General features: G+C 44.9%; 1 protein-coding gene across 2 annotated transcripts in view; it reads left to right on the plus strand.

Moving 5' to 3' along the window:
- Positions 1-26,036, plus strand: part of B3GNT2 (UDP-GlcNAc:betaGal beta-1,3-N-acetylglucosaminyltransferase 2) — a 33,950-nt gene extending 7,914 nt beyond the window's left edge. For both annotated transcript variants that reach the window (XM_055540408.1, XM_055540407.1), the window contains exon 2: positions 23,334-26,036. In XM_055540408.1, the coding sequence (XP_055396383.1) occupies positions 23,343-24,536 (1,194 nt within the window). In that variant the 5' untranslated portion in view covers positions 23,334-23,342 and the 3' untranslated portion in view covers positions 24,537-26,036. The remainder of the gene's footprint in view (positions 1-23,333) is intronic.
- Positions 26,037-26,981: the final 945 nt, after the last annotated feature.

Raw genomic sequence — 26,981 nt, forward strand, 5'->3', positions numbered from 1 at the left:
CAGATTACAGTGGCCAAGGGGGAAAACCTGTCACCCAAGATCTCAAGATGATTTATAACAAAAGGGTCACTTCGTTCGCTTAGCCAGCATGCAGTGAATGAGCACTTAGTGGATGTCTAGCATGATGCTTGGCTCCTTGTGTATTCCTCAATGGGCCAGGCACAGTGCTTGCCATTAAGGAGTTAGCAATCTGGTTGGAACTCTAACCAGAAACTGTTGAAGGAGTACTCTGATAGAGAGAGGTGCAAGAAGAGTGCAGAGTTGGGGGCAGCCAAGAAAGGCTCCGGAGGAAGTTGAGTTTGGGCTTAGCCTTGATGGATGAATAAATAACTTAGGGGCAGAGAAAGGAGGGCAGAGGCGGTGGGGATCGCAGGCTTGTGGCCCTTTTTCAGGGAAGTAGTAGGTGATCCCGTGGGTTTGGAGGGCAGGGTCCTTTAGAGAGAGGTCATAGGACACCATGCAGCCTTGATGACTGTGTGAAGAAGTGGTGCCTGGTCAGGAAGGTCGAGGGGAGCCATGAAAAGTCCTTGAGGAGAGGACATGATGACATGTCATGGTCAGGCTTGCATTTATTAGGAAGATGAGCTTGAGCCAGAGAGGTGGGGGTGAGGGAGTTGTGATTGTGGGCCCAGGTCATTTCATGGTCTCCTAATGGGGCTCCCTGCTTCCTGTTTGCCCCACAACAGTCTGTTCTCAGGAAGAAGCTGGGGGCATCTTTAAAAACGGAAACTGCATTACATAACTTCTTTACTCGGAACCCTCCAGTGGCCCCAAGTCTCCCTCAGTAAAGCCAACACTCTCTGCCACCTTTTGGGCCCTTGGTTCAGTTCACCTCCTCTTCTAGTGTTGCAGCTGGAAGTCAATTCTGACTCCACGTTGAAACTGTTTCTTTGACTTGCTTTCTGTTGCTTTTGTTATTGTAGTCATACATGATGGCCTGTCTCAGAGAAACCTGCCCTCTGCCTGACTGTTAAGCTAAAGTGCCTTTGTTCAGAACCCTGTCCTCCTGGAGATGGCAGGAAGAAAGAAATTAACAAACCCCCCCCACCCACCCTGTCCGAGGCTTGCCATTCTAGAAGATATTTGCCTTTCAACTTTGTTTCCTCCCCTCCCTCCTCCCATCTCTGATCCATAAAAGAACCTGGCATCCAAACTGACGAGGTGGTTATTTGAGACTTTAGTCTGCCATCTTCTTGGTCAGCCGGCTCTCTGAATAAAGTCGTGTTCCTTGGCCCAACACCTCGTCTCTTGGATTTATTGGCGTTTGTAGTGGCGAGGAGAACAAACTTGGACTTGATGACATTAGCTCTCCCCCGACTCAAGTCTCTGCAGCCATGCTGGCCTTCGGGCTCTCCTGTCTCTGGCCTTTACATCAGCTGTCCCCTCTTCTTGGAATTGCCTCCCCTCGCTCCTGCCCTGCAACCTACTCGCTGAAAAGAGAGGCTATCTCTAACCCTTTCCTTCCTTTCCCCCATATTGTGCCTTCTATTTCGTCTAAGCATTATCAACCTTGTGATAATCAGCCACATAACTTCATTCTTCTTGGTCTGTTTGAAACATTGCTTGGTTTAAGTAGGTGCTTGATATGTGTTGAATTAGGTCACTTCATCAGACCTGCTGGGGGAAAACTGAGGGCCCAAACCAGGTCAGGGATGGTACAGTATTAAAGTGTGTGTGTGTGTGTGTGTGTGTGTGAGAGAGAGAGAGATTTATTTGAAAGTGAGAAAGGAAAAGATTCTCATAGTGGATGGCTGGAGATTTGGAAGGCAGATGTGAAGGAAGTGGGCTGCATATCCGAGTACATCTGGACGTTTCTTAGCGGGACACTGGAGGCAGTAGTGTGTGGCAGAGGGTCTGGAGGACAGGAGTGTAAGGTGAAGGAAGACCCAGTGTAGGCTTGAGCCCAGAACTGTGGAGAGGGCCCACTTGAGGTGATGGGGTCAGGATCAGAGGCTGCCAAGATGCGCAAGAACCATTAGAGAATTGGGGATAGGAGATGGTCTTGAACTTGTGGTGGGGTAGGGGTGGTGGCCAGCAGTGTTGGCTGCTCTGGGAAGTCAGGAGAGGCTGCGGACTTTGAAGTTTCTAGAGGGTGAAGGGGATGGGAAAGTCAAGGCACAACAAAGGGGTGTGGTGAGGCGGAGAACATTTTCCGGAAGTTGATGGAGAAGGGAAAGCGGAAGTTGATGGAGAAGGGAAAGCGCAGCCTGTGCCTGGAGCCACTGGAGAGGGAGCACGTTGAGGTGGGGGATGAAGTGGAGATTGTCACTGATACAGGAGCCCAGGCAGCAGCAAGGGCTGTCGCAGGGGAGGGCGGTCTTGTGGGGGCTGGGGAGTGACTTACTGAAAAGGGAGACTGGTCCATGTGGAGAACTAGAAGTAGGTTTCGGTCCCTGAGCTGATATTAAGTATCTTTGTATCCATGGCAACCCACTTAGCTTGTTCCCTCCTCATCCCCACCTCCTGCATAATAGGAGAAAACCTGCGCAGCCAGGCTTATGTGTGGATTGTTTGAATCCTATGCAGCCACCAATATGAAAGTGTTATCACTCCAGTAAGGTTATTTCCATGGACCATAAACTTGCTAAGGCTTATAATTTGTGCTTCAGAATTCTGTTGTTGTTTATTTTCTTTGAAAAGCACTTAACATCCAAATGCTTCTTAAAGTGCTTCTTGTTTTTTTGAATCCTGATCAGGAAGTAACACAGTTGTTTTTTAAAAAAGGCAAAACAAAAACCAGCTTCATGTCTGGGTGTAGATTGTTCAGTGGGAAGCCTGGTGTTGTTTTCAGGATCAAGTCTATGTACCTAACAATGAAAGGGCCAAAGTGGGTTTGTTACAAATACCATCCTCTCTATATTATTTAACATTTGGAACTAATAACATGTATTTTACATTTTTTATTTTATGGCTAAATTTGATGCTTGTTTATAAGGAACTTAATGTAGGTTTTATTCTTTAAAGTAATGAGATGCATCCCTTTTATTTTTCTTCTCCCTTCATGACATAAGGAGTTATTTTTCTTCAAATGAACTTAAAATATCTCTCATGAATACTCCTATTTTTAACTGACTGCTTCTCTCTTTTGAATTTTTTGAAGGTTCTGATGGATCCTCTTAAAAAAAAAAGCCTCTTTATAACAGAAATTTTTAAACAAATGCAGATACAGAGAGTGACGTAATGAAGCCCCACAGAGCCATCACTGGTTTCAGCAAGGTGGTCTCCCCTTTTTGGTCCCTGCCCCATAGGTGACTGAGATGCTGTGTGGGCACCACCGAGAGTGAGAGGGCAGGCTCATGTGGACCTCCAGGTGTGGGTGTGGGAGTCATCAGTGTAGATGATGGTGGAACTGGAGTCATTGGTGTAGAGATGGTGGAGTTGGGAGTCATCGGTGTAGAGATGGTGGACGTTCTGGGAGTGACTGGACACCTCGAGGGAGCAAGGAGTGAGCAGGGGGTACATATGGCACTGAGAAATACCTGGATTGCTGTGTCCAAGATGTTTTCAAGGAGGTGGTGGTAATCTATGGTATATGAAGGTGACATTCACAGAGACACTTAAAATTAGGTGATTAGGTGATTGAAGAAAACAAACTTATGTTTCCCAAGGGGTAAGGGGGTGGAGGGATAAACTGAGAGATCAGGATTGACATATACACACTGTGTGTGTGTGTAGTCGCTCAGTTGTGTCTGACTCTTTGCGACCCCACGGACTGTAGCCCGCCAGGCTTCTCCGCCCATGGAATTCTCCAGGCAAGAATACTGGAGTGGGTTGCCATGCCCTTCTCCAGAGGATCTTCCTGACCCAGGGATTGAACCCTCATCTCCTGCATCACAGGCAGATTCTTTACCATTTGAGCTACAGGGAAATAATATACACACTACTAGAAGGAAACGGCAACCCACTCCAGTGTTCTTGCCTGGAGAATCCCAGGGATGGGGGAGCCTGGTAGGCTGCCATTTATGGGGTCGCATAGAGTCGGACACGACTGAAGCGACTGAGCAGCAGCAGCAGATACAAAATAGGTAACTAATAAGGACCTACTGTGTATATAGCACAGGGAGCTCTATTTGACATTCTGTGATGACCTATAGGGGAAAAGAAGATAAGAAAAGAGTGGATATATGTATAACTGATTCTCCTTGCTGTACACCTGAAACACAACATTGTAAATCAACTATATTCCAATAGAAATACAATAAAATGGAGTGATTTAAACTGCTTGGTTAAAGAGGCCCAATTTCTAAGCTGCTCAGCAGTGTGCTCATATACTGAGCAAACAACATGTTCTCTTTTATTTTGGCAACACAAATTTTTCTTGGCAGGTGGCCAGAAAAAGCGATGTTACTATTTCATCCCTTCTTTAAATATGTAGACATTGTCTTGGTTGAACAGCTTTTCCTTTAATAGAACATTTGGACAAAAGGCCAAAATGTCACTGTTTTGAGGATGTATATTTTAAATCCATATGATTTATTTTGATATTTTTAAAAAACCTAAAAACAGTCCTCAGGCACCTGTTAGTAACTTGTTGACAATTAACCAACATTTGAGAAACGAAGAGGCAGGAAAGAAATCTGGGAGATGGAGGCTGGGAGAGAGGGGAACCACTCTGCTTGTTTGGTATCCTGTCCTGAAGTTGCCACCCCAGGGCCACTTATCACTAGAAAGGTTGTCTTCTGGGGCGAGACTGCCCCTGACTCAGGAGAAGTGGAATCCCAGGGGGCTTGCATTTTAATTGGATGTGCTGTGTGCAAGCCGCAGAGCCTGGCACTCACCATTTGGGGTGCTTTGACCTAATAGTTACAGCCTGTAGGTTGGGGAGCCTCTTGTTCATGCCTCCCTCAGGGTTGAGGAGAATGGCTCTCAGCTCACCTGGCACTGTTCAGGTTGGGACGTATTGCTGTAGGTGGGGTGGTTCTGGATAACTAGCTCTTGGTACTCCGTTTGAGGGGCTTTAGTTTTGGGGAATCCCAAATGCTAGAAGGAGAGTAGATTAAATACAGTGCACTGGGGAAACTGAGCCTGTCCTCATGGAGGAGGAGGTGGGATTTGAACCTGTACCTTTAAGCCTGGGGGCAGGATTAAGAAGTAAGAGAATGGATGTTTCCGGAAGCCAGCATGAGTTGTGGTGTGGATGAGGACCACGGTTGTTTTTAAGGGGTGCTGTGTCCCAGGAGGTTTTGAGGATGGCATGCTTGGATCTCGGATGGGGTCTTTGTGAGAGTGCTTAAGGAGGAAGGGGTGCGTCACGCTCCTCTGTCCTGGCTGTGCCAACCCTGCAGCTCTGTGCCTGAACTCAAGTTTGGCGGTAGCTTAGGTGGACTTGCAGGCTGGGAGCAGCCCATCTGGGGTCCCTGTTCATGCCCCCTCCCTCCACTCTCTATCTTGGGAACCTTGAATAAGTTTCTGGAAGCAGATCATTTATCTGTAAAATAAGGATACCTCAGTAACCACCGTATACCCCTTGGGTCTTTGGCACGCATCCAGGCACATGAACCAGTGTTACTGAGTCCAAGCTTGTACTGTTCACTACATGATAGGGCATCTTGAGAGGCAAGATGCTGAGGCAGGGGAGTGACTTTATATGGAAAGTCAGCAGACAGAGAAGATGGTGGACTAGTGTCCCAGAGGATCATCTTACCCAAGTTAGAATTTGGGCTTCTTTCATAGTAAAAGGGGAGAGGGTGTGGTAGGTTATTGCAGACTTCTTGGTGTCAGAATCCTTTGTTCTTGCAGCTGTCCACATAGGTGTCTTAAAGTTCATGGTGCTCCTGCACACCTTCAGCAAGACAAATGTATTCTCTGTTCTGCAACTTTTTATCTTTGTATCATTAGGAAGTGTTATACCTTTAAGGGTTAGAGCTTTGAGAACGGGCTATCCTGTATATTTCAGGCTATAGGCAACATTCTTTTTGTTGTGGTTTAATTGCAAAGTTGTGTCTTACTCTTGGGCCTTGGGCACACTTCCGGGCAAATGGACCAGTGTTACTGAGTCCAAGCTTGTACTGTTCACTACATGACAATCACAATTCTGAGTGATTCAGGCAGTTATCTCAAAGCTGCTGCTTTAAGAGACTCCAAATGTTTAAGCAGGGAGTCCTGGAGCCTGAAGCATGGTACTTTATGCTCCTTGGTGTACTTTATGCTCCTTGGTGTCCCCTTCATTGTACCTAAGGGGAAATACTCTTTAAGGAAATTTGTCACTGGGAAACATTCATACAAACAGCCAAGAAATTGAGACTTCCCAAGGCAATTTATTAAATTACTTAAGTTAAACACAGTGAATATCACTAGTATTAATGCAGTCCCAACTTGCAGCATGTTCAAACAATATTTATTTTGGGAGATTATATTTTTATTTTGGAGATAAATGTACATAGATGTAAACTTTGGTTTTGCAAGAGTTGATGGAGATGTTTTCAAACCCTACAATTCATGGGGGCAAGAATTATCAAATTTAATAGAATTGGGAAGGGCATTGGTTGATTTGAAAGTTTGTAGAGTACTTTTTGCCTGGGGGAGAGCATGGCAACCCACTCCAGTATTCTTGCCTGGAGAATCCCAGTGGACCAAAGAGCCTGGCGGGCTGCAGTCCTTGGGGTTGCAAAAAGTCAGACACGACTGAGTGACTAAGCACAGCACAGCACAGAGTACCTTTTGGAAGTGATATAGGTGAATCTCTGTGATGGTTAGATTAAATTTGGCTGCTCAAATGCTTAACATTAAAGTGATTGTCTTAAAAATCTAAAAGTTTTACTTTATGGTCATTTATTACTGTCTGTGAAATTAAGTGGTGAGGAATGATATGATTTTGAAAGTCAGTCCAGAAACTTTGAGGAGCGTCAACTTTTGATTTTGTTAAATTAGTCTGTGAGTTTTTCATGTATTTTACTACGTAAAATAACAATAATCTCTTTTCAGTGATAGGTGAAAATATTCTTTCTCAGTTGATTTCACCAGCTTTTCTCTATATGTACCTGTAGACAGGAGCCCACATAGCAAGCACCAGATTCTCTCCTCCCCTCCCCATCTCTGTCCATCTACATCACCAGGCCATGGCTGACAACAGCCTGCTTGTTTCCAGAAGCACTTACACAAGGTCAGATTGATAACTTAGTTTATATACTTTATATTAAATAATGATAACTTAGTTTCCAGTCCAGTATTTTTATTAATTTTTAATTACCTTTTTCCCATCTTCCATCCCTTGGACCTGTGTTTGTTTACAGATTTGTTTAACCATATGAGACAAATGTTTCCAGAGATTTTTTTTTAATTAAAAACAATTTTTAAATTATTATTTCTTTACTTTTGACTACACTGGGTCTTTGTCACTGTGTGTGGCCTTTCTCTAGCTGGGGTGAGCCGGGGCTACTCTCTAGTTGTGTGCGCGGCTTCTCATTGTGGTGGCTTCTCGTTGCAGAGCACAAACTCCAGGGCTCGCAGGCTCAGTAATTGTGGCACTTGGGCTTAGTTGCTCCGTGGCACATGGAATCTTCCTGGACTAGGGATCGAACCCATGTCCCCTGCCTTGGCAGGTGGATTCCTAATGGCTGGCCCTCCAGGGAAGTCCTCCTGGGATTTTTAGGTGATGTCCTGCGTTGAGATGACACCCAGTGATGTTGTCCTCGTGGACGAGGCACGGAAGGGAAACCCCAGGATGATAGTTGTGGAGAAAAGTGGCCTGGCCTGGCATATAGACAGTCAGGGGCCAGGGAGGGTCTCTGGGGGACCTGGAGTTACATGGCCTGTGTGTGAAATGACTCAACAATGCTTTGTGTGGAGCAAAAGAGGAAAACGGTGAAAGAGTAAAACTTTTATTTAGTCCTTGTTCCTTTACTGCCCCTCCCCGGTTATGTCCTTCTTGTCCTCAAGTTTTACTGTCGTCAGCCAGACACTCGAGAGACAGAAATGGAATGGCTCAGCTCCTGCTCTGAATGCCCACGTGCCCTGTGAGGTGTGTCAGACTCCTTCCCCACGAGGTGTGATAAGTCAGGTAAATGTGTATTTAGTGTTAAGACACAAAAAGGAAGTAAGAAAACCACAGGCGGCGGGGTGTGGGGTGTGGGGGTGTTTCTGTTCAGGGAAGGCGCCACAGGAGGTGGTGCTCGCCTTGTTTTTTATGTTGCTAGCCCAGAATCAAAGCTGTGAGAAGACTTTGTCAGTGATGGTGATTCTCAGTGCGCCTCCTCCCTATGCTGACCTCGGGTGAGGCTGTGTGCCTTCCTGTGCTTTGGTTTCTTCTCTACAGGAGAAGGCTGGAGTCCCTGAGCTCTAAGGCCCTGGAAAAGAAATGCTTATAGCTTCCGTGGGCAACAAACTCAGGATAGGGTCTGTGTGCAGAATCCATGTGCACATTCTGGAGAGAGGGTACAGTTTGTGACCAACATTGCTCTTCCATCACCCTTTTTTTTTTTTTTTTTTTTTTTGATGCAGACTAGTGTCCCTTCCTCACAGAGCCTGGGGAGCTGGGCTGCTGGCCGGCTGGGAGCTCACATCTAGAAGGTGGCCAGTGGGAGGACCAGGCTAGAATCCCTGCCGTTTCTGGCTGTGGTGCGAGAGTGAAGGGAAAGGCGAGGAAAGACAGCATTTTCTTTCTGTAAAAGCTCTTGACAGAAGGGTTTGCCCAGCAGGTTTGTTAGACAAGGCGGTGCAAGCGTTGCCAGGCTCCCGTTCCTCAGTGTGGATTAACACCTGCCACGCAGGCGGCAGGGACTCCACCCTCAGCAGGGGTGGTGCCCGCCCGAGCGGACCAGGATCTCTGGGCACCTTCAACCAGGGACGGGCTCCCAGCTGGAGATTTTATCTACATTATTCCTTTCTCATGCTTCTCAAAAAACTTGACCGCCTGGCTTTCTTTGGAACTACCTGCATGTTCCCGGGTATCCACAAATGCAGTGACTTCACTTCCTAAGTCTTTTTTTTTTTTTAATTGTAGCTTTATTTGAGGATTCTTGAAATTTTCTGAGCAACAAGGTTGTGTGGTAGAAAGAGTAAGAGTTTAGACTCAGGGTCAGGGTCCAAGGTCCAAGTCCTGGCTCTACTCAGATTAGCTCTACTCAGGCTAATGGTTTCACGTTTTTGAGCTTGTTACGGTTAGTTGAGAATATCCTGACGTAAAAAATGGGCAAAGGGTGTGAGGAGTGGGAAGTCAGGAGGGAAGTACAGTAATGATGAGGGGTCAGTTAAAACATGCAGAGGTTGTTTTGGTGTGAAGATTTAAAAGAAGGACAAGGTCCACAGTCAGTGTGGAGACCTCTGTGCTCTCTGGTGTTATACAGTCTGGCTTTTTTTTTTTTGATGAGGAAGGACATGGAATAACTTGATTGTTCTCTTTGTAATTTTTTCAAAGGGAATAATAAGACAGTGTACAAAGACACACAAATGAGGTTGTTCATCAGATTTTTTTCCCCCCAATTATAGGGAAAGTCCAGAGAAGGCAATGGCACCCCACTCCAGTACTCCTACCTGGAGAATCCCAGGGACGGGGGAGCCTGGTGGGCTGCCATCTATGGGGTCGCACAGAGTCAGACACGACTGAAGCGACTTAGCAGCAGCAGCAGCAGGGAAAGTCAGAAACAACTCATGGGTTAGTGATTGGGTAGTAGTAGTGTTACTCGCTCAGTTGTGTCTGATTCTTTGCAGTCCCATGGACTGTAGCCTGCCAGGCTCCTGTGTCCATGGGATTCTCCAGGCAAGAATACTGACTGGAGTGGATTTCCATGCCCTCCTCCAGAGGATCTTCCTGATCCAGGGATAGAACCTGGGTCTCCTGCGTTGCAGGCAGATTCTTTACCGTTTGAGCTACAGGGAAGACAGGCCAAAGCCTGTACTCCATCAGAGGTACTTTAGAGATCTGTTGGTGGCTTAATGGGTAAAGAATCCGCCTGCAGTGCAGGAGATGCAGGTTCAGTCTCTGGGTCGGGAAGATGCCCTGGAGGAGGGCATGGCAACCCACTCAGGTATTCTTGCCTGGAGAATCCCATGGACACAGGAGCCTGGCAGGCTACAGTCCATGGGATCACAAAGAGTCGGACATGACTGAAGCAACTGAGCATGCATGCGTGATAGAAGGTGAGTCACTCAGATCATGCTGCCTTCCCCGGTCCAAATCTGCTTTACAAAAATTAAATCTCTGAACACAATAGCCAATTGTGTTTGTAATGAACTTGGAGGTCAGATTTGGAGCCGTTCTTCATTTTTTCCCTTATTTCATATTCCTGTGTGATTTAGTCAGGTTTTTTGTTTTGTTTTGTTTTGTTTTAAATAGAGGGGCTGTGAAAGCACATTGCGGCTATCTCTTTGGAAACAGCACTTGTTACTTAGATATAGGCATGGTGCACGCTTATCCCATGGAGAGTCCTTGGGCTTATCTGCTTTCTCCAGTCGCCTCAGAACCTATCTGGCCACAGACTGGCTGCTGCTCTGCAAGCAGACAGTCTGTAGCCCCACCCCACCGCTTGCCTGCCCTGCTTCTCCTCACTTCTCTGAAATCTACCCTGTTTGAAGCTCCACTCAGGTCCTGCCTCATCCTCTGCTGGTGACAAGTGTACTGTCACGTGTTTCTTACTTCTTTATGAGATCGCTGTACAGGACCCATGTTTTATACACTTTCCACCTAACTTCAGACTCAAATAATGATGTTCATGGTTGGAAATGACTTCAGGTTGGTGATAGAGAGATCTCTAACTTGTACCAGTTTTTAACTAATGTCTGTCAGCTCCCAGTCCACCCTTTGTTGTCTGATCTATGATAATGGATCAGAGCTCTTCAAATATTTTTTCTTTGCCTTCTCTCAAGTTGAGGGCTCTGAAGAGGATGTTGCAGGAGAAGGAGGTTTTCCTTCCTGCTTTCCAGAGTCTAAAACCAGGCTCTTACACAGCCTGCTGGTTTTCCCATGGGCTTGCAGTCTGCAGCTTTTCCCAGTGTGTGCCCACCTTGTCCTGTCTGCAGCTCTCATGGCTGTGATAGACTGGGGAGCCTGAGCCCAGCCCAGGTTGCTGCTTCTCCTCAGTCCCCACGTGTATATATGGGAGCCTGGTGGTCCTGACCATCTAGAGAGCTGGCCACGTATGTTTGTCCTGAGCAGTGGCCCTGAGCACTTCCTGTCCAGGCCATGCATTGTCATGCTAAGCTCCTGAAGAGTGAGGTCTCTCCAGCTCCTGGGTCCAGTCGTAGCTGGACTTCCTGTGTGGACTTGACTGCCTCTGCACCCTGTTCTCTCTGCCTAGCTCCCAGCAGTCTCCAAGGTTTGCTTCCTGTCTCCTTCCGCATGGGGATTCTTGTATTTCAGGCTTTGTACTGGCACCCTAGAGGGTTATTCCTGCTTTTCTGGTGACTGGACCATCCTGGGCATCCAGGAACTGCCTCCTGTACCTTCTTCAACAAGATACAAACCTTGCTTCTGTGTTTGTCCTGTTTGGGGTCATATACTTTCATCTAGTATAGGGCACCCTTTAGAGTTCTATTCCATCTTTGTTGTTTAATCACTAAATCATGTCTGACTTTTTTGCAACCTTATCGACTATAGCCCATCAGGCTTCTCTGTCCGTGGGATTCTCCAGGCAAGAATACTGGAGTGGATTACCATGCCCTCTTCCAGGGGATCTTCCCAACCTGGGGATTGAACCCTGGTCTTCTGCGTCTCTTGCATTGGCAGGAGATTCATTACCACTGAGCCACCAGGGAAGCCCTTTATAGTTCTCAATTATAATATTTTATAGTTTTGTCTTTATAGTTACTCAATTATCATATTTTTAAACTTCCCCTGCTTGAATTATGGTGTGGTTTCTGCCTCTTGGTTGGACCAAGACTGAAATACATCCCATGTAACCCAACTCAGCAAACAGATGGATGAGCCAGAGAGAAGTCTAGGAATTTCTCTGAGGACTTGTTGAGAGCCTGCCAGACTGTATTGGTTTGTACATAGGTTCTAGAGCTTGACGTGGAAAAACTTCCCAAGCCATACCCATGTACAGGCTCTTAACAAGGACTCCAAAACATGTTAAGCGCCTCAGGAAGTGACTGCCTGCATTGCAACATTTCATTTCTAACGGTTTCCCGTCTGGGTAAATAGGTGCCCCCAAGCTTTCAGTCTGTACCAGGGGCCTTTATTTAGGCACGTTCACTTTGTCCCTCTGCTATTATGGCCTTGGTGGAACTAGCAATTGCTGGAGGTCCACCCCCCTATCAGAAAGGAGTGTGGAGGTCCCTCTGTTTGGGACTGGAATGGAGGGGATTGCCTGGATGCTCTGCTAGTGGAGGGAGGAAGCCTTCATAGACGCTCTGCTGGATCCCACATGCCTGCATTCCCACTCAGGTGGGTTCAGGGCTGCCTGTGGGCCTAGGTGGGGCTTTTACCACAGTTTACCTCTTCAGATCTAGCCCCTACCCTCCCAGGTCTAGTATGGACTCACTACTAATAGTCTTATCGCCTATAACTCTAGAAAAGCCTTTACATTTTTTCTACTCTAGTACTTAAAAAAGTGAGACAGGTTTCTATAAATACATAGGTCATTGAGCAGCACACATATGGTTCCCAATGTCATCTCTTTGGAGAAGGGTCATGTATATTTATTTAATTTCTACTGAAACAGCTATATTCAGTGAACTCAACCAGATGACCAAAATACCTGTTTGTTCAACAAATGTGGGATAACTTTCAGATGCTACAGCCTGGGGTACTAGTGTTGCAGGGTGAAGACCCTGACCACAGAGGGTACCCTTGCTCCTGGGTGCTTCAGGAGTGACACTTGACCAAATTGAAGAGTAGAAGAAGCTCTTCAGGAAGGCATGGCAGACAGAGGGCACTCTGCGGATGGCAGAGGGAAACTGGGACTGTCTGGAAGGGACTGTGTTTGCTGTGGTCGGAGGTGAAAGTGTCCATGGTGTGGCGGTGGGGGATGCTGGCAGAAGGGGCTGCGGAGGAAGCACAGAGCATCATAAAGGGACTAGAGGGCATGTGAGTGAGAAGGTGGAGGGTGAGGCTGGTGTTGAGGCTGGGGCATATCCCTGGGCAAGAGGTCTCACAGAAGAGGGGCAGAGGCCATGAGGCCCTGAGCTCTGGGAGTGGAGGAAAGAGGCGTTTTAGAAGACAACACAGTTATATTTAGGCTGTGGGGAAGCAGTGCCATGGTGGTGGTGGTGACCACACCAGGAACAGCACGAGCAGGGGTGTGTGTACAAGGGCTGAAGGCTGAGTTGTTGGGAAACAGGGATATTTGGGAGCTGCAGGAAGTAAGGCCTTGGGCTCCTACAGTCGCCAGCCGCAGAGCCTGATTGGAATAGAGGAGAGCTGAGGAGGAGGAGGTGCCGGTGACATTACTGAGGTGGGAACACAGATGTGGAGAGCAGAGGAAGAAGCAGCTCACTGCTGCTGGGGAGTGCACGTGGGCCGTCGGTCCATGGCGAACGCGGGACCCAGGAAGAGAGACTGCACACACATTGAATATCTGGAGTTAGCTGGCTCAACTTGTGATCCTTGGTTTCTTGTTTTGTTGCCGTTGTTGTTTATTTACTTTTGGCTGTGCTGGGTCTTCGCTGCTGTGCGGGCTTTCCTCTAGTTGTGGTGAGTGGGGGCTGCTCTTCACGTGCGGTGTGTGGACCTCTCACTGCAGTGGTCTCCTGTTGCGGAGCACAGGCTCTGGGGTGCACAGGCTTCAGTAGTTGTGGCACACAAGCTCGGTCACTCCAGGGAACATGGGGTCTTCCTGGATCAGAAGTTGAACCCATGTCTCTCCTGCATTGGCCGACGGATTCTTTATCGCTGAGCCACCAGGGAAGCCCTGTTTGTTTGGGTGTTTTGGGGAGGGGGTCCTCCTTTTAGAGTAACATTTAAGGTGATGGATAGAAGGGTTTCTAGACGGAGAATATTTATAAAGAGGCAGTGAACGACAGAACTTGAGAAATGTGCTCAGTGTTTGGTGGAGGAACCAAACCCATCAAAGAAAACTATTGAATGCCTGTTGTACACTAGGCAACACCCTGGTGTGGCAGGTTATATCATCACTTCACAGGTGAGGAAACTGAGGCTCAGACAAGTCAAGTAACTTTGAGGTCACACAGCTAGTAGTAGGGTAGCATTACCAGAATTTAACTCTGGGTTGTTTGGCTCCAGGTGCTATACTAATTTTCCAAAGTGCAGGTGGGTCTGGAACATACCTGTCCTCAAACATCTACCAGCTTTGTTTTATAATGACACAATCTTGTACACTGAAGATCTCTAACCCTTACCAGTTTTAGTAAAGGCAGGGGCAAGATGGCCTCTGGAAAGGTTAATCCCTATCATTGTTTACTAAATTTTCTTCTTTCCTGAAAATCTGAACATGTTTATGTGAAGAATGATCTTAGTGTTTGATTTTATTTTAAATGGTAAGTACCACTTGAGACTTCCCTGGAGCTTCCCTGGTGGCTTAGATGGAAAGGATCTGCCTGCAATGTGCAAGACCTGGGTTTGATCCCCAGGTCAGGAAGATCCCCTGGAGAAGAGCATGGCTATCCACTCCAGTTCTTTTGCCTGGAGAATTCCATGGGCAGAGGAGCCTGATGGGCTACGGTCTGTGGGGTCACAAAGAGTCAGACATTACTGAGCAGCTAAATACACACCATTTTGAGAAAATCAGCCACATTGGGCTTTGGGGGAACTGTAATCAGTGGGGATCAGAGCATGTCCTGCAGACACTTAGATGTATAATGTCGCCTGTGGGGACATATAGGTGAATAGATTCATCATTTATACTTTTCCCTTTAAATTTTGAACGTGAAGGTACTACTGCTGACTTATGAACCAAATTCCTTGAATTCAATTGATCGTTGTTCTGACTTACAGACCAGAAAATGTCAGACATACGTTCTCTCTAGGTGAGGTTGTTGAGGGCATCTTGGGGCTCCCCAACTCCAGTCCTGACAAGAACTGCAGCCAGGCTTCTTGCTCCCATTAAGGAACAAGCTCTAGGTACGGCCTCACTCTTCTGGTCCCACCAAGATGCTTCACTTACACCCTTATCACTCAACCATCTGCCCTGAGCACTGGAAGGTATTCCCCGTCTCCCCCAGAACCACTTAGCTGCAAGCTATCCCTCTCTCTGAAAAGGTCTGGCAAGGACCAAGCAACAGATGTTAGCAGCCTGGGAGGTAAGGATTTAGGAAAGCCACTTTTGTCCGGCTTCTGGAGTGAGGACAGAGGAGGTTGGGCGGGCCGATTAACGTCCAAGTCCCCTGTCTCCGTGTGATATGGCAGCAGGCTTGGGCTCTAGATCCTTGAAGGATTTGTGTATCCTGTTTGGGCAGGAGAATGAGCAGGAAGCAGGATCCTCCCTAGACACGGAGGCTGCTAGATCAAACTCTTGTGACTGAATCAGCAACTTTGGATTTCCAGCCTCCAAGCCTCAGCCTGACTGGATTGATGGCTGGTCATTTCATTTCATGATTACAAGAAGGTCCTGCCTTTCTTTTATCCTTTACATTGGTTCTAGGGATGGGAGAGCATAGACAAAGGTTTTGGATTTGGTCTCAGTGTGGTTGCTGGCTTTGTCCCTGACTAGCTATTGGTGACCATCTAGCTAACATACCTGAACCCCTTGGGATGGGTGAGTGAGTCCCTGACTTAGAGTTTTGTGAGAATAAGTCCTTGTGGCTGGCGATGGCCACATTAAAATGTCTTCTGGCCAGTGCTTCGCTTTCAGAACTGGAGGGAACCTTTGAGAATCATCCTCTTTTGTGGTGCCAGTCTGGCATCCAGGAATGAAACACTGGGATTATTTAAACTGCATTTAGGGGAATAAAATGATTATAGCATAATCATTCAGTAAGGGTTACTTATGACACCACCCTACCTCCCATATCTGACTTTGATGGTAGTTTTGAGGGTTCAAATGTATACATATAAAGCTTTAACATTTTAAAATAATCTTTTAAGAAGATAAACCATTGAAAACCAGACCATCATTTTTTTAGTCCTTTTCGTCATAAGCCTGTGCTGCAGTGTTCGCTTGTATCATGCTTTAAAACTCAGACAATGGAGCTGAACTGCTTAGATTTGAATCCTGGTTCTGCTATCTGCCAGCTGTGTGACCTTGGACAAGTTCAGTCACCTCTCTGAGTATCTGCCTCATAACATCATTGGTGCCCAGCATATAGCCAGTGGTACTTAAGTATTTATTAAAATGAAGCCGATATGTTCATATTTTGCTATTATTTTTAAGAGTCCTCTCTAATACATGGCTTCAGGCAGAGAGGATGGACCCAGGGAAAGATGTGCAATGATCTGTGGGTGGATGTAGTGACAGAACTTGTGCTGAGTACTGCAGGGTCCAGTACAAGGTTGGCGTGTCTGGGACTGTGGGACCGTGGCCCACGCTAGTGATGTGGGCTGCAGAAATGGGGACCTCGCATTAGGATTTGTGTGTGACATGTTCCCCACCCCCATCCCAGCAGTCTGGATGTGTGCAGTAGAGGATGTTGAAGGGAAAAGGTGGTGCGGCAGCATTAAAGAATTAAATTACCTATAATCCTGCCACCCTAATTACACTGGTTTTGGTTTTGTGTGGTGTTTTATCTGGATTTTCACATAGTTTAAGCATGGCATCTGTACTATTTTGTAATCCATCTTCAGCTAACATAAATTTGTGTGTGTCTCTACTTTTCTAAATATTTTAATTGCAAAATAAAGGAAAGTGGAAGTGAAAGTTGCTCAGTCATGTTTGAGTCTTTGTGACCCCATGGACTAATACAGTCCATGGAATTCTCCAGGGCAGAATACTGGATTGGGTAGCCTTTCCCTTCTCCAGGGTATCTTCTCAACCCAGAAATCGAACCCAGATCTCCTACATTTCAGGCAGATTCTTTACCAGCTGAGCCACAAGGGAAGCAAAGAAGGAAATTGTTGCCAAACAAAATCAGCTGTAGTGTTTTAGAAATTTCAAGACTGTTCAGTCTTTGTTGGGGAGAATTTACTCCAAAGTACAAGGTGAAAGCTAAGGCTGTTCTTTGTTTGCACGTGGGATTTTCTGTTTCTGTTGCTCACAGTGAAAATTCTGTGTGTCACAGTGAGGGTTGTATAACATCTTCCCTAGCTGCAGGGTAGATTTTCTTACTCAAATTCTTTGTGAGCAGTGTAACTTCCTGCTCAAAAAAGGACACGGAATTGGTTTTATGTCTGTAATGGGAATATTTAGTCAGATATTCAGAGAGCTTTTTCCCACAGATATTTTTATGGAGGTCACTGCTTTTTCCTCCTTTCCATGAACTCTGGTTTGTTGTAACAGTCTAGTTCTCATGTGAGGGACTGTGCCTTGGTCACAAATGAAAGATGACATTTAAACTTGATAGAAATGTCAAATTGGGAATCTGGGTGGTTTTCCCACCCTTCCTGCTCAGGTTGGTTTGGAATAAATGCCCTTTAGAAATAGTGGTAAGAGTTGGCCCAAGCTGCACTTTGGGGAATTTAGGAAAGGAAGACTGGCCGCTTGTCAGAAGCAGGGCCAGGCATTTCTAGCCTCCCATTTCCCTTTCTTTGGAAAGTCTTGGTAACCACCAAATGTACCATGATCCAGTGCCTTGGGTCTTTTCAGTCTTGAACCAGGCTTTGAGACTTCACTGTTGAACTGGACCAGGTTACAATACTGTGGCCATGCCTTATAGAAAAAGGAGGAGCTCCAAAGAGCGCTGGCTGGAGCCAGAAAACTGTTTCATCTCAGCCTTATCACCTAACTCTGTAACATTTGTGCGATCAGTCGATCAGTCGTGTCTGACTCTATGACCCCATGTACTGTAGCCTGCCAGGCTCCTCTGTTCATGGAATTTTTCAGGTAAGAATAAAATGTTCTGCCATTTCCTTCTCCAGGGAATCTTCTAGACCCAGGGATCAAATCCATATCTCCTGCCTTGCAGGCGAATTCTTTACTACTTCACCACCTGGGAAGCCCTCATTTGCCCAGTTAACCCTCTTTGAGCTTCCACTTTTCTCCCTGGTAAAGTGGTATCCTCTCAGCTTCTCTTAGGGAGCACAAATGAGAAATGGACAGGAAAATGTTCTGGAATCCTTGAATCGAGGACTGGAATCCTTGAAACAAGGGGAGGATGGTGTTCCTTTGACAACCATGAAGCCCTGTCTTGGCTGAGGGGATAGGACGTCCTGCCTGCCTGGTTCTTGATCACAGATGGAAAAGCCTGAGTTGCATCAGTGAAGCTGGAAACCTTGGCCAGGATCAGTATTCCTCAGAGTATTCCCAAAAGAAGTATTGGTACTTTCTGTGATAAACCCCACATCATCACTAAAGATGGTTCCAGTTGAATTGCAGGTATCTGTAGGTCAGGATGCATAACTGGCTTTTTTATTTGGAGTCATATTATTCACCCTGAATCTTTTTCTAGGAAAATTAACTTAGAGGTTCACAGTCTGTGCAAAAAGTACTGTGCTTCTCTTTTTTTCTTCCTTAAGCTGTCCTCTTCTACTCTAGAAATTTCAGGAATATCCATATTCCTTTTCTGAGTTGAAAATTTCTGTCAAGTAGTTAGCTGTTCGTGGCATGTGCTGTTTTCCTCCCAGATCTTCCTCATTGTAGGGTTTCTCTGTTCCCCCTCGTACCTTTCCTTGTCCTCCTTTCAGCCTGTCCACGTGAAGGGCAACCCTCCAGATCAGAGATATTGGGTCACATGCTACTTTAACTTTAGGAGAGTTATCCTGACTTAGAGGAATGGTTTGTTTCTAGAAAGCATATTGTCTGGAATCTGGAGATAAAAAAAAAAAAAAAAAAAGACAGAATGAGACCATGATTTATTTACTAATAGGATGACTGATTCTTTAACTGTATCAGGTACCCACACAGACACATTCACGCTCTCCTGTCCTTGCAAGTCAGTCCCATAGCAAAGAGGTTTAGATTGTCAAAGATGTGTGGGACTGAGACCTTCAGTTTGCTCATGCTGCTGCTGCTAAGTCACTTCAGTCGTGTCCGACTCTGTAGGACCCAATAGACGGCAGCCCACCAGGCTCCGCCGTCCCTGGGATTCTCCAGGCAAGAACACTGGAGCGGGTTGCCATTTCCTTCTCCAATGCATGAAGTGAAAAGTGAAAGTGAAGTCGCTGAGTCGCGTCCGACTCTTAGCAACCCCGTGGACTGCAGCCCACCAGGCTCCTCCGTCCATGGGATTTTCCAGGCAAGAGGACTGGAGTGGGGTGCCATTGGAGGTTTGCTCATAGGTGTGTTCAAAGGCTCTTTGAAAGGAGCTGACCTAAGGAGGAGGGCATGGACCATAGGCTTAGTGTGGATATTTTGAATTGTTGGTTGTATGTGATTTGGCACCCTTTGAAACTATAATTAAGGAGTAGGAAATACCTTGTGGGTTTTTTGGGTTTTTTTAAAATCACTTTCTTTGGAGGAAGTTTAAGAAGGCCCTTGGTAGCTCAGTAGTGGGATTCTTGAGGGCTGGAGGGTGGGTAGTGTTTGAGAAGGGAGGGAAGAATGAGGTGATGGGACACTGCTTACCAGGTGAGCTGAGACCACGCACATACCTTTATATCTGCCATGTTCTCTAGATGTGTAAAAGCTCTGGGGGAGTGAAGGTATGATGTAGGGACTGGCTTTATAAAAACATTTTCACTTATATGTCCTTAGCCAAAACTATCCAGCAGTAATAAATACAAATAACTAGATTAGAATCTACTGGACAGATTTTAAGAGACACAAAAAGTTTGTGAATCCCCATCGATCTCTTCTGGGATGTTCAATATACTGATAACTTCACAGAATTCTCAGCATGACAAATACCTCTTCTACCGTGGGGCTATTTCTTAGAATGAGGGAATTTTAAAATCTTACAGTAAAAAGTAAATACTACTCTTGATTAAAATATATAGTAAATAATAAATAAGTTACAAAGATGTAATGGACAGCACAGGGAATATAGTCAATATTGTATTATAACTTTGTATGTAGTATGATCTATAAAAACATCAAATCACTATGCTGTATATCTGAAACCAATACATTATAAGTCAACTATGCTTCAGTTAAAAAAACAAAAATAAAATCCAGTGCTCCTCCAATAATACTAAATTTGTTTCCTTTACACCTTTCTTTTTTTTTTATTACTAGTTTAGTTTTTAAGTTTTTGGTTTTGGTTGTGCTGGGTCTTCGTTGCTGTGCGTGGGCTACTCTCTAGTTGTGGCGAGTGGGGGCTTTTCTCTAGTTGTGGCGAGCGGGGGCTTTTCTCTAGTTGTGGCGAGCGGGGGCTACTCTCTAGTTTGGTGAGTGGGGGCTTTTCTCTAGTTGTGGTGAGTAGGGGCTACTCTCTAGTTGTGACGAGTGTGGGCTACTCTCTAGTTTGGTGAGTGGGGGCTTTTCTCTAGTTGTGGCGGGTGGGGGCTACTCTCTAGTTGTGGCGAGCGGGGGCTGCTCTCTAGTTGTGGCGAGTGGGGGCTGCTCTCTAGTTGTGGCGAGTGGCTTCTCACTGTGGTGGGCTCTCTCGTTGCGGAACATGGACTGTAGACCCTGGGCCCAGTAGTTGTGGCATGCGGGCTTAGTTGCCACATGACTTATGGAATCCTCCCGGTCCAGGGATCAAACCTGTGTTTCCTCTCGTTGACAGGCAGCCTCCCAACCACTGGACCATCAGGGAAGTCCTAGGTCATTCCTTTTGAATTTCCATGCTTCATATTGAAATTTTAGAAGAATCAATGTTTATTAACTGCAACCCGCCCAAACCCACTTTGTTCTAGAGGTCAGAGAAGAGTGCTACCATTTGACATGGTGGTCTTGAAACCCCATCACCTTGGTTAGGGTTCCAGCTCTGCTCTTAACATAGTTACTTCTTTAAATCTGTTTCCTCAAGTGTAAAATGGGAATAAAAGTAACAGTATCTACCTCAAAGGTTCACTGTAGCAAGATAATGCCCTGGCACCTGAGAAGCAATCCTTCTTCAGGATTCTTTTCAAGGATGAGTTCTCAGCTGTAGAATTAACCTGATAAGAAAATTCTTTACTGGGTATTGCCATTCCACTTTTGAGGATTCTCTTTTAATGTCAGGCTTATCTAACTGGTGGTTCTTGGGTAGGTCATCCATCTCAGTAGTGTCAGAACTCTGCAGTTATAGCACCCGCAAATTGTCTCAGTACTCTTTCTTTGTTGCGTTGCCCACAGCCTGAAGTCTGTTCTTGGTCTTTGATATTTCACTAACATGTCATTTTCATTTCTCTTTTCCTTCTTGCTATAAATAGTAGAGTTCTCAAGGATACAGTTTGAGTTTTGACAAATGTATACATGCATGAAACGATCATCTAGATTAAGAGATACAAAGTACATTTCTGTGCCCCAGAAAGCCCCTCCCGACCCTCTCCATTCAAAACCCCCACCCTTATCACATTCAGATTTCTAGGGCCTAAATTAGTTTTTGCCTTCTTGAACTAACATAAAGGGAGCATGAGGCCTGTCCTCTCCCTCACTATACTCTTTCTGCTCTAGCAGTAGTTTTCCCTTTTATAGCTGGGAGTTGTTCCAGTGTATGAATGTACCACAGCTTCATAATCCATTCTTCTCTTGATGGCATTTGGGTTGGTCTCAGTTGTGGGCGATTCGGATGAAGCTGGTGTGTGTCTTTTTATCTCTCTGAACACTCGGTGTGGTTAGTGTCTCCTCTTAGCCCTGCAGCCTTGGGCAAGTGTCTTAATCTTTGTACATTGGTTTCTTCATCTGTGAAATGGTAGGTTGGGAAATAGTTCAAAGTTGTGGCCATCATTTTTTTATTAAAAAAAAAGGAAATAGAATAAAATAGGTGATTATGGTGAATGACATGGAACTGCACATGCTGTAGGCCACATATATATAGTTATGTGTGTACAGGTGTGTACATAATAACAAATATAAATTGTATTCGTTATTTTGAATTGTGAGCACATCTGTTTGCAGCTCACTAGTTTGTATATGTCCTTGTATAAGCAAGGAAGTTGAAGCACCTGTGAGTTGTCTAGTTAATGTGTATCTCTGCCCTCAGGTGTCTAAAACAGCCACAGTGTTAAGGGTCACTTACTCACACCTCACTGTGGACCAGCCAGTACTTTAAAAGCTTACGAACAAAAGCTTACAGCCCTCGAAACTTTCCTATTCAGTTCAGTTCAGTCACATCCGACTCTGCGACCCCATGAACTGCAGCACGCCAGGCCTGCCTGTCCATCACCAACTCCCGGAGTTTACCAAATCCGTGTCCATTGAGTCGGTGATATCATCCGACCATCTCATCTTGGATCTCATCCAACCATCCCTTCTGCGCTCAATCTTTCCCAGCATCAGGGTCTTTTCAAATGAGTCAGCTCTTCGCATCAGGTGGCCAAAGTATTGGAGTTTCAGCTTCAACATCAGTCCTTCCAATGAACACCCAGGACTGATCTCCTTTAGGATGGACTGGTTGGATCTCCTTGCAGTCCAAGGGACTCTCAAGAGTCTTCTCCAACCCCACAGTTCAAAAGCATCAATTCTTCGGTGCTCAGCCCTCTTTATAGTCCAACTCTCACATCCATACATGACCACTGGAAAAACCATAGCCTTGACTAGATGGACCTTTGTTGGCAAAGTAATGTCTCTGCTTTTTAATATACTGTCTAGGTTGGTCATAACTTTCCTTCCAAGGAGTAAGTGTCTTTTAATTTCATGGCTGCAGTCACCATCTGCAGTGATTTTGGAGCCCCCCAAAATAAAGTCAGCCACTGTTTCCACTGTTTCCCCATCTAATTTGCCATGAAGTGATGGGACCAGATGCCATGATCTTCGTTTTCTGAATGTTGAGCTTTAAGCCAACTTTTTCACTCTCCTCTTTCACTTTCATCAAGAGGCTCTTTAGTTCTTCTTCACTTTGTGCCGTGAGGGTGGTGTCATCTGCATATCTGAGGTTATTGATATTTCTCCTGGCGATCTTGATTCCAGCTTGTGCTTCCTCCAGCCCAGCGTTTCTCATGATGTACTCTTCATATAAGTTAAATAAGCAGGGTAACAATATACAGCCTTGACGTACTCCTTTTCCTATTTGGAACCAGTCTGTTGTTCCATGTCCAGTTCTAACTGTTGCTTCCTGACTTAAGTGGGTTATTATCACCATTTTATAAATGGAGAAGCTGTTTAGACATCAGTTGTTATACAACTTGTCTGAGGTCAGAGAGCTCAAATCGAGGATGGTAGAGCCATGATTTGAACCCAGGTACTGCAAGTCCTGAAACTGCTCTAAACTACTGTTCTGGGGGACATGAAAGAGACAAGGGGACATGAAAGAGACAAGTGACATGTGAGCAAATGCAGTGAATAATAATCTAATCAGTACCATGGTTCTCTCTTTTATTTCAGATATGAGAAATGAGTGTTGGACGTCGAAGAATAAAGTTGTTGGGAATCCTGATGATGGTAAATGTCTTCATTTATTTGATCGTGGAAGTCTCCAAAAGCAGTAGCCAAGAAAAAAATGGAAAGGGGGAAGTAATAATACCCAAAGAAAGGTTCTGGAAGATCTCTGACCTTCCTCAGGCATATTGGAACAAGGAACAAGAAAAGCTGAACAGGAGGTTCAATCCCATTTTGAACACGTTAGCCAACCAGACAGGAGAAGCATCCGGATTCTCCAATATAAGCCATCTCAATTACTGTGAACCTGACCTGAGGGTCATGTCAGTGGTTTCAGGTTTCGACAGTTTGCCAGACAGATTTAAAGATTTTCTGCTATATTTGAGATGTCGAAATTATTCATTGCTCATAGACCAACCAGATAAGTGTGCAAAGAAGCCCTTCTTATTGCTGGCGATTAAGTCCCTAACTTCACATTTCGATAGAAGGCAAGCGATTCGGGAATCTTGGGGCAAAGAAACCCATGTGGGGAACCAAACAGTGGTGCGAGTCTTCTTACTGGGCCAGACCCCCGCAGAGGACAACCATCCTGACCTTTCAGATATGCTGAAATTTGAGAGTGAGAAGCACCAAGACATTCTTTTGTGGAACTACAGAGATACATTCTTCAACTTGTCTCTGAAAGAAGTACTCTTTCTCAGGTGGGTGAGCACTTCCTGCCCAAATGCCGAGTTCGTGTTCAAGGGCGATGATGATGTTTTTGTGAACACCCATCATCTCCTGAATTACTTGAATAGCTTATCCGGGAACAAAGCCAAAGATTTGTTTATTGGTGACGTGATTCATAATGCTGGACCTCATCGGGATAAGAAACTCAAGTACTACATCCCGGAAGTTGTTTACACTGGCGTCTACCCGCCTTATGCAGGAGGAGGCGGATTCCTCTACTCCGGCCACCTGGCCCTGAGACTGTACAATGTGACTGACCGGGTCCTTCTCTACCCCATTGATGATGTTTATACTGGAATGTGCCTTCAGAAACTCGGCCTTGCTCCAGAGAGACACAAAGGCTTCAGGACATTTGATATAGAAGAGAAAAGCAGGAGTAACATTTGTTCCTATGTAGATTTGATGTTGGTACATAGTAGAAAACCTCAAGAGATGATTGATATTTGGTCTCGGTTGCAGAGTGCTCATTTAAAATGCTGAATTATGTGCAAACTATATTTTACATAGAAATGTATCTCAAATAGTTCCCATTTGTGTTCTCTTCCATTAGAGGTCATTTCTATGTAAAACCATCAGAATTGCCTTTATAGATCATGTCCATTTGACGGCCTCTAAACCCTTCAGTTCAGACGGTAAAGCGTCTGCCTGCAATGCGAGAGACCTGGGTTCGATCCCTGGGTTGGGAAGATCCCCTGGAGAAGGAAATGACAACCCACTCCAGTATTCTTGCCTGGAGAATCCCATGGATGGAGGAGCCTGGGGGGCTACAGTCCACGGGGTCGCAAAGAGTTAGACACAGCTGAGCGATTTCACTCATTCACTCAAACCCTTCAGTGTGGTACTTCCTGAAGAGGGAAAGCAGAAGATGCTAATTTTTGATGTAGAATATGAAAAAATGAATGATTCTGACTCTTCCTGTTAGCCAGTGGTCATTATTTTCTAACTTGTCCCCCTCATCATTTGAAATCATGTTTCTAGAATTTGACCATATTTTTGTTTTGCCCGCATACGATGATAATCCTATTTCCCATTATAATGAGTAAATTATCAGTTTAGGTATTCATAAACCTATTGGCAAGAGAGACATTGTTCTATATGACTCAATGGTTTTAGTGAAATGCAATTAAATTTGTTTTCATGAAATTTAGATGAAGTTTTAAAATCATCTAGAAAAAATTGACTTTTGTCCGAATTGCCCTGCCACCCCAACAGTATTCCCTTGTGTTAACCTAATCAATCAGTTTTGCAAAATGAGCATCGTTGGGTGACATTTATCCAGTTTATCATGTTATAGTCTTATGATCATCATGAGAAAGCTTAACTATCTTGCATTTGGTCTCCTGGGTGGTATCATGATAGTTCTCTTTTTTAGTATTTGAAAATAATGAGTATGATTCCATAATCTTCAAACTGAAGATTGAATTGTCCCTGGCAACCATATTGTATTTATAATTTTTCATTGTGGACCAGGAAAGCATATGTAACTTTTGAACTTTAAGTGAAAAGATTGAAATTGCAGACCTTTTCATGAATGGTTTGTCAGTTTAAAACGCAGGATTCTATTCTTGCCATATGGTTACATGTTACTTATACAAAATTATTATCTGAAGTAGTGACTGCTTTCCTGTTTCAGTGTAGAAGTGCCTGTGTTTTTATTTATTGTTCAGATCAAATACCAAACATTTTCTTAAATATATTTTGTGTAATATTTTATTTGTATACAGTGTTGACTTATTTAACTAGAGCATGGTATTTTAAATAGTAAAGTAACATGTTAAATAAAACTAATGGTTATTTTTGAATTTTAAAATCGGTTCTTTTTTGGGGGACTATAAACTAGGATTCTGCCAAACTGTTGCTTATATATACTATCTTGTGACATGCTTTCTTGAGATATTTTTGTGTTGTAGAGATGAAGATTCTTACAGATGTGATAGTGGAAACTGTAAGAAGAGGGAAATAAAGTCACCATATTTTTAATTGTCATGTGTAACGTGTCATCTATAATCTCTATTTCCTGTATTTAATTACATTTTTCCCCAAAAGGCCTTTCCCAAAAAGGCCGCCTTTTCCCCCCAGAAACTATTGACTGCAGTAGTAATATTGGGCTATACCTTTTTCTCTGTCTCCGTGGGTCATTTGTCTTTGCATTTAATATTTTTAAAAGTGCTTCCCCATGTAATGTCTTTAGAGAGGAGCATGAATATTTATTTATGCTTCCACTTCCTGGTAGTATGAAGAATTTAACTTATGAAATGGAGCAGCATCTTAAAGATTATATCATCCTAAGCCATATCCATTTTGGGATTTGTGTGTTTCTGTGAAACTTAGATGTATGTTCCATCTGTGATAACAGAGCAGCCTTGACCACTCATTTTCCTGGGCTTGTGTTGAGAAGAAACTGCTAACGTCCAGTTAAAAACAAGTAGGCATTGGATGAAACTCAAAAAACAGAAGGCTTATTGTGAGAACACAGCACACTGTCCTCTCCTACTGGGAATGCCGAGGCATACGTGTGAGTGGATGTGAGGACACAGATACTCACCCACGGTGGGGTTTGCAGGCTTGTAAGTTTGGTCCTTCTCAAGGGCTCACGTGCTGGTGTCTGACCTCTCGGCTCCAGTGCTTGTGAGTAAAGGGTGGTGGCGCACACCACCACGTCAGGTTTAGAGAAGAATAATAAAGCTCTCAGAACATTCATATGCAGTTGGTTCACAAATTGCTTGTGTCCATATACAAGCATGTGGTTCCTTGACCATGTGTTCTCAAGAAGCAGATTTCTCTCCTGAGGAAGATGTCTTTTAATTTTTTTTCTTATAGGGATTCTCCTTCACTGAGATTTCAAGTCTGCAGAGAAAGAAGAGATGCAGCAAGTTTTGAACCATGTTTTGAAAAGCCACAGAGGGCCTTTGGTGAGCCTCCTCA

This window comes from Bubalus kerabau, chromosome 11 (assembly GCF_029407905.1).
Source record: "Bubalus kerabau isolate K-KA32 ecotype Philippines breed swamp buffalo chromosome 11, PCC_UOA_SB_1v2, whole genome shotgun sequence".
Classification (NCBI taxonomy): domain Eukaryota; kingdom Metazoa; phylum Chordata; class Mammalia; order Artiodactyla; family Bovidae; genus Bubalus; species Bubalus kerabau.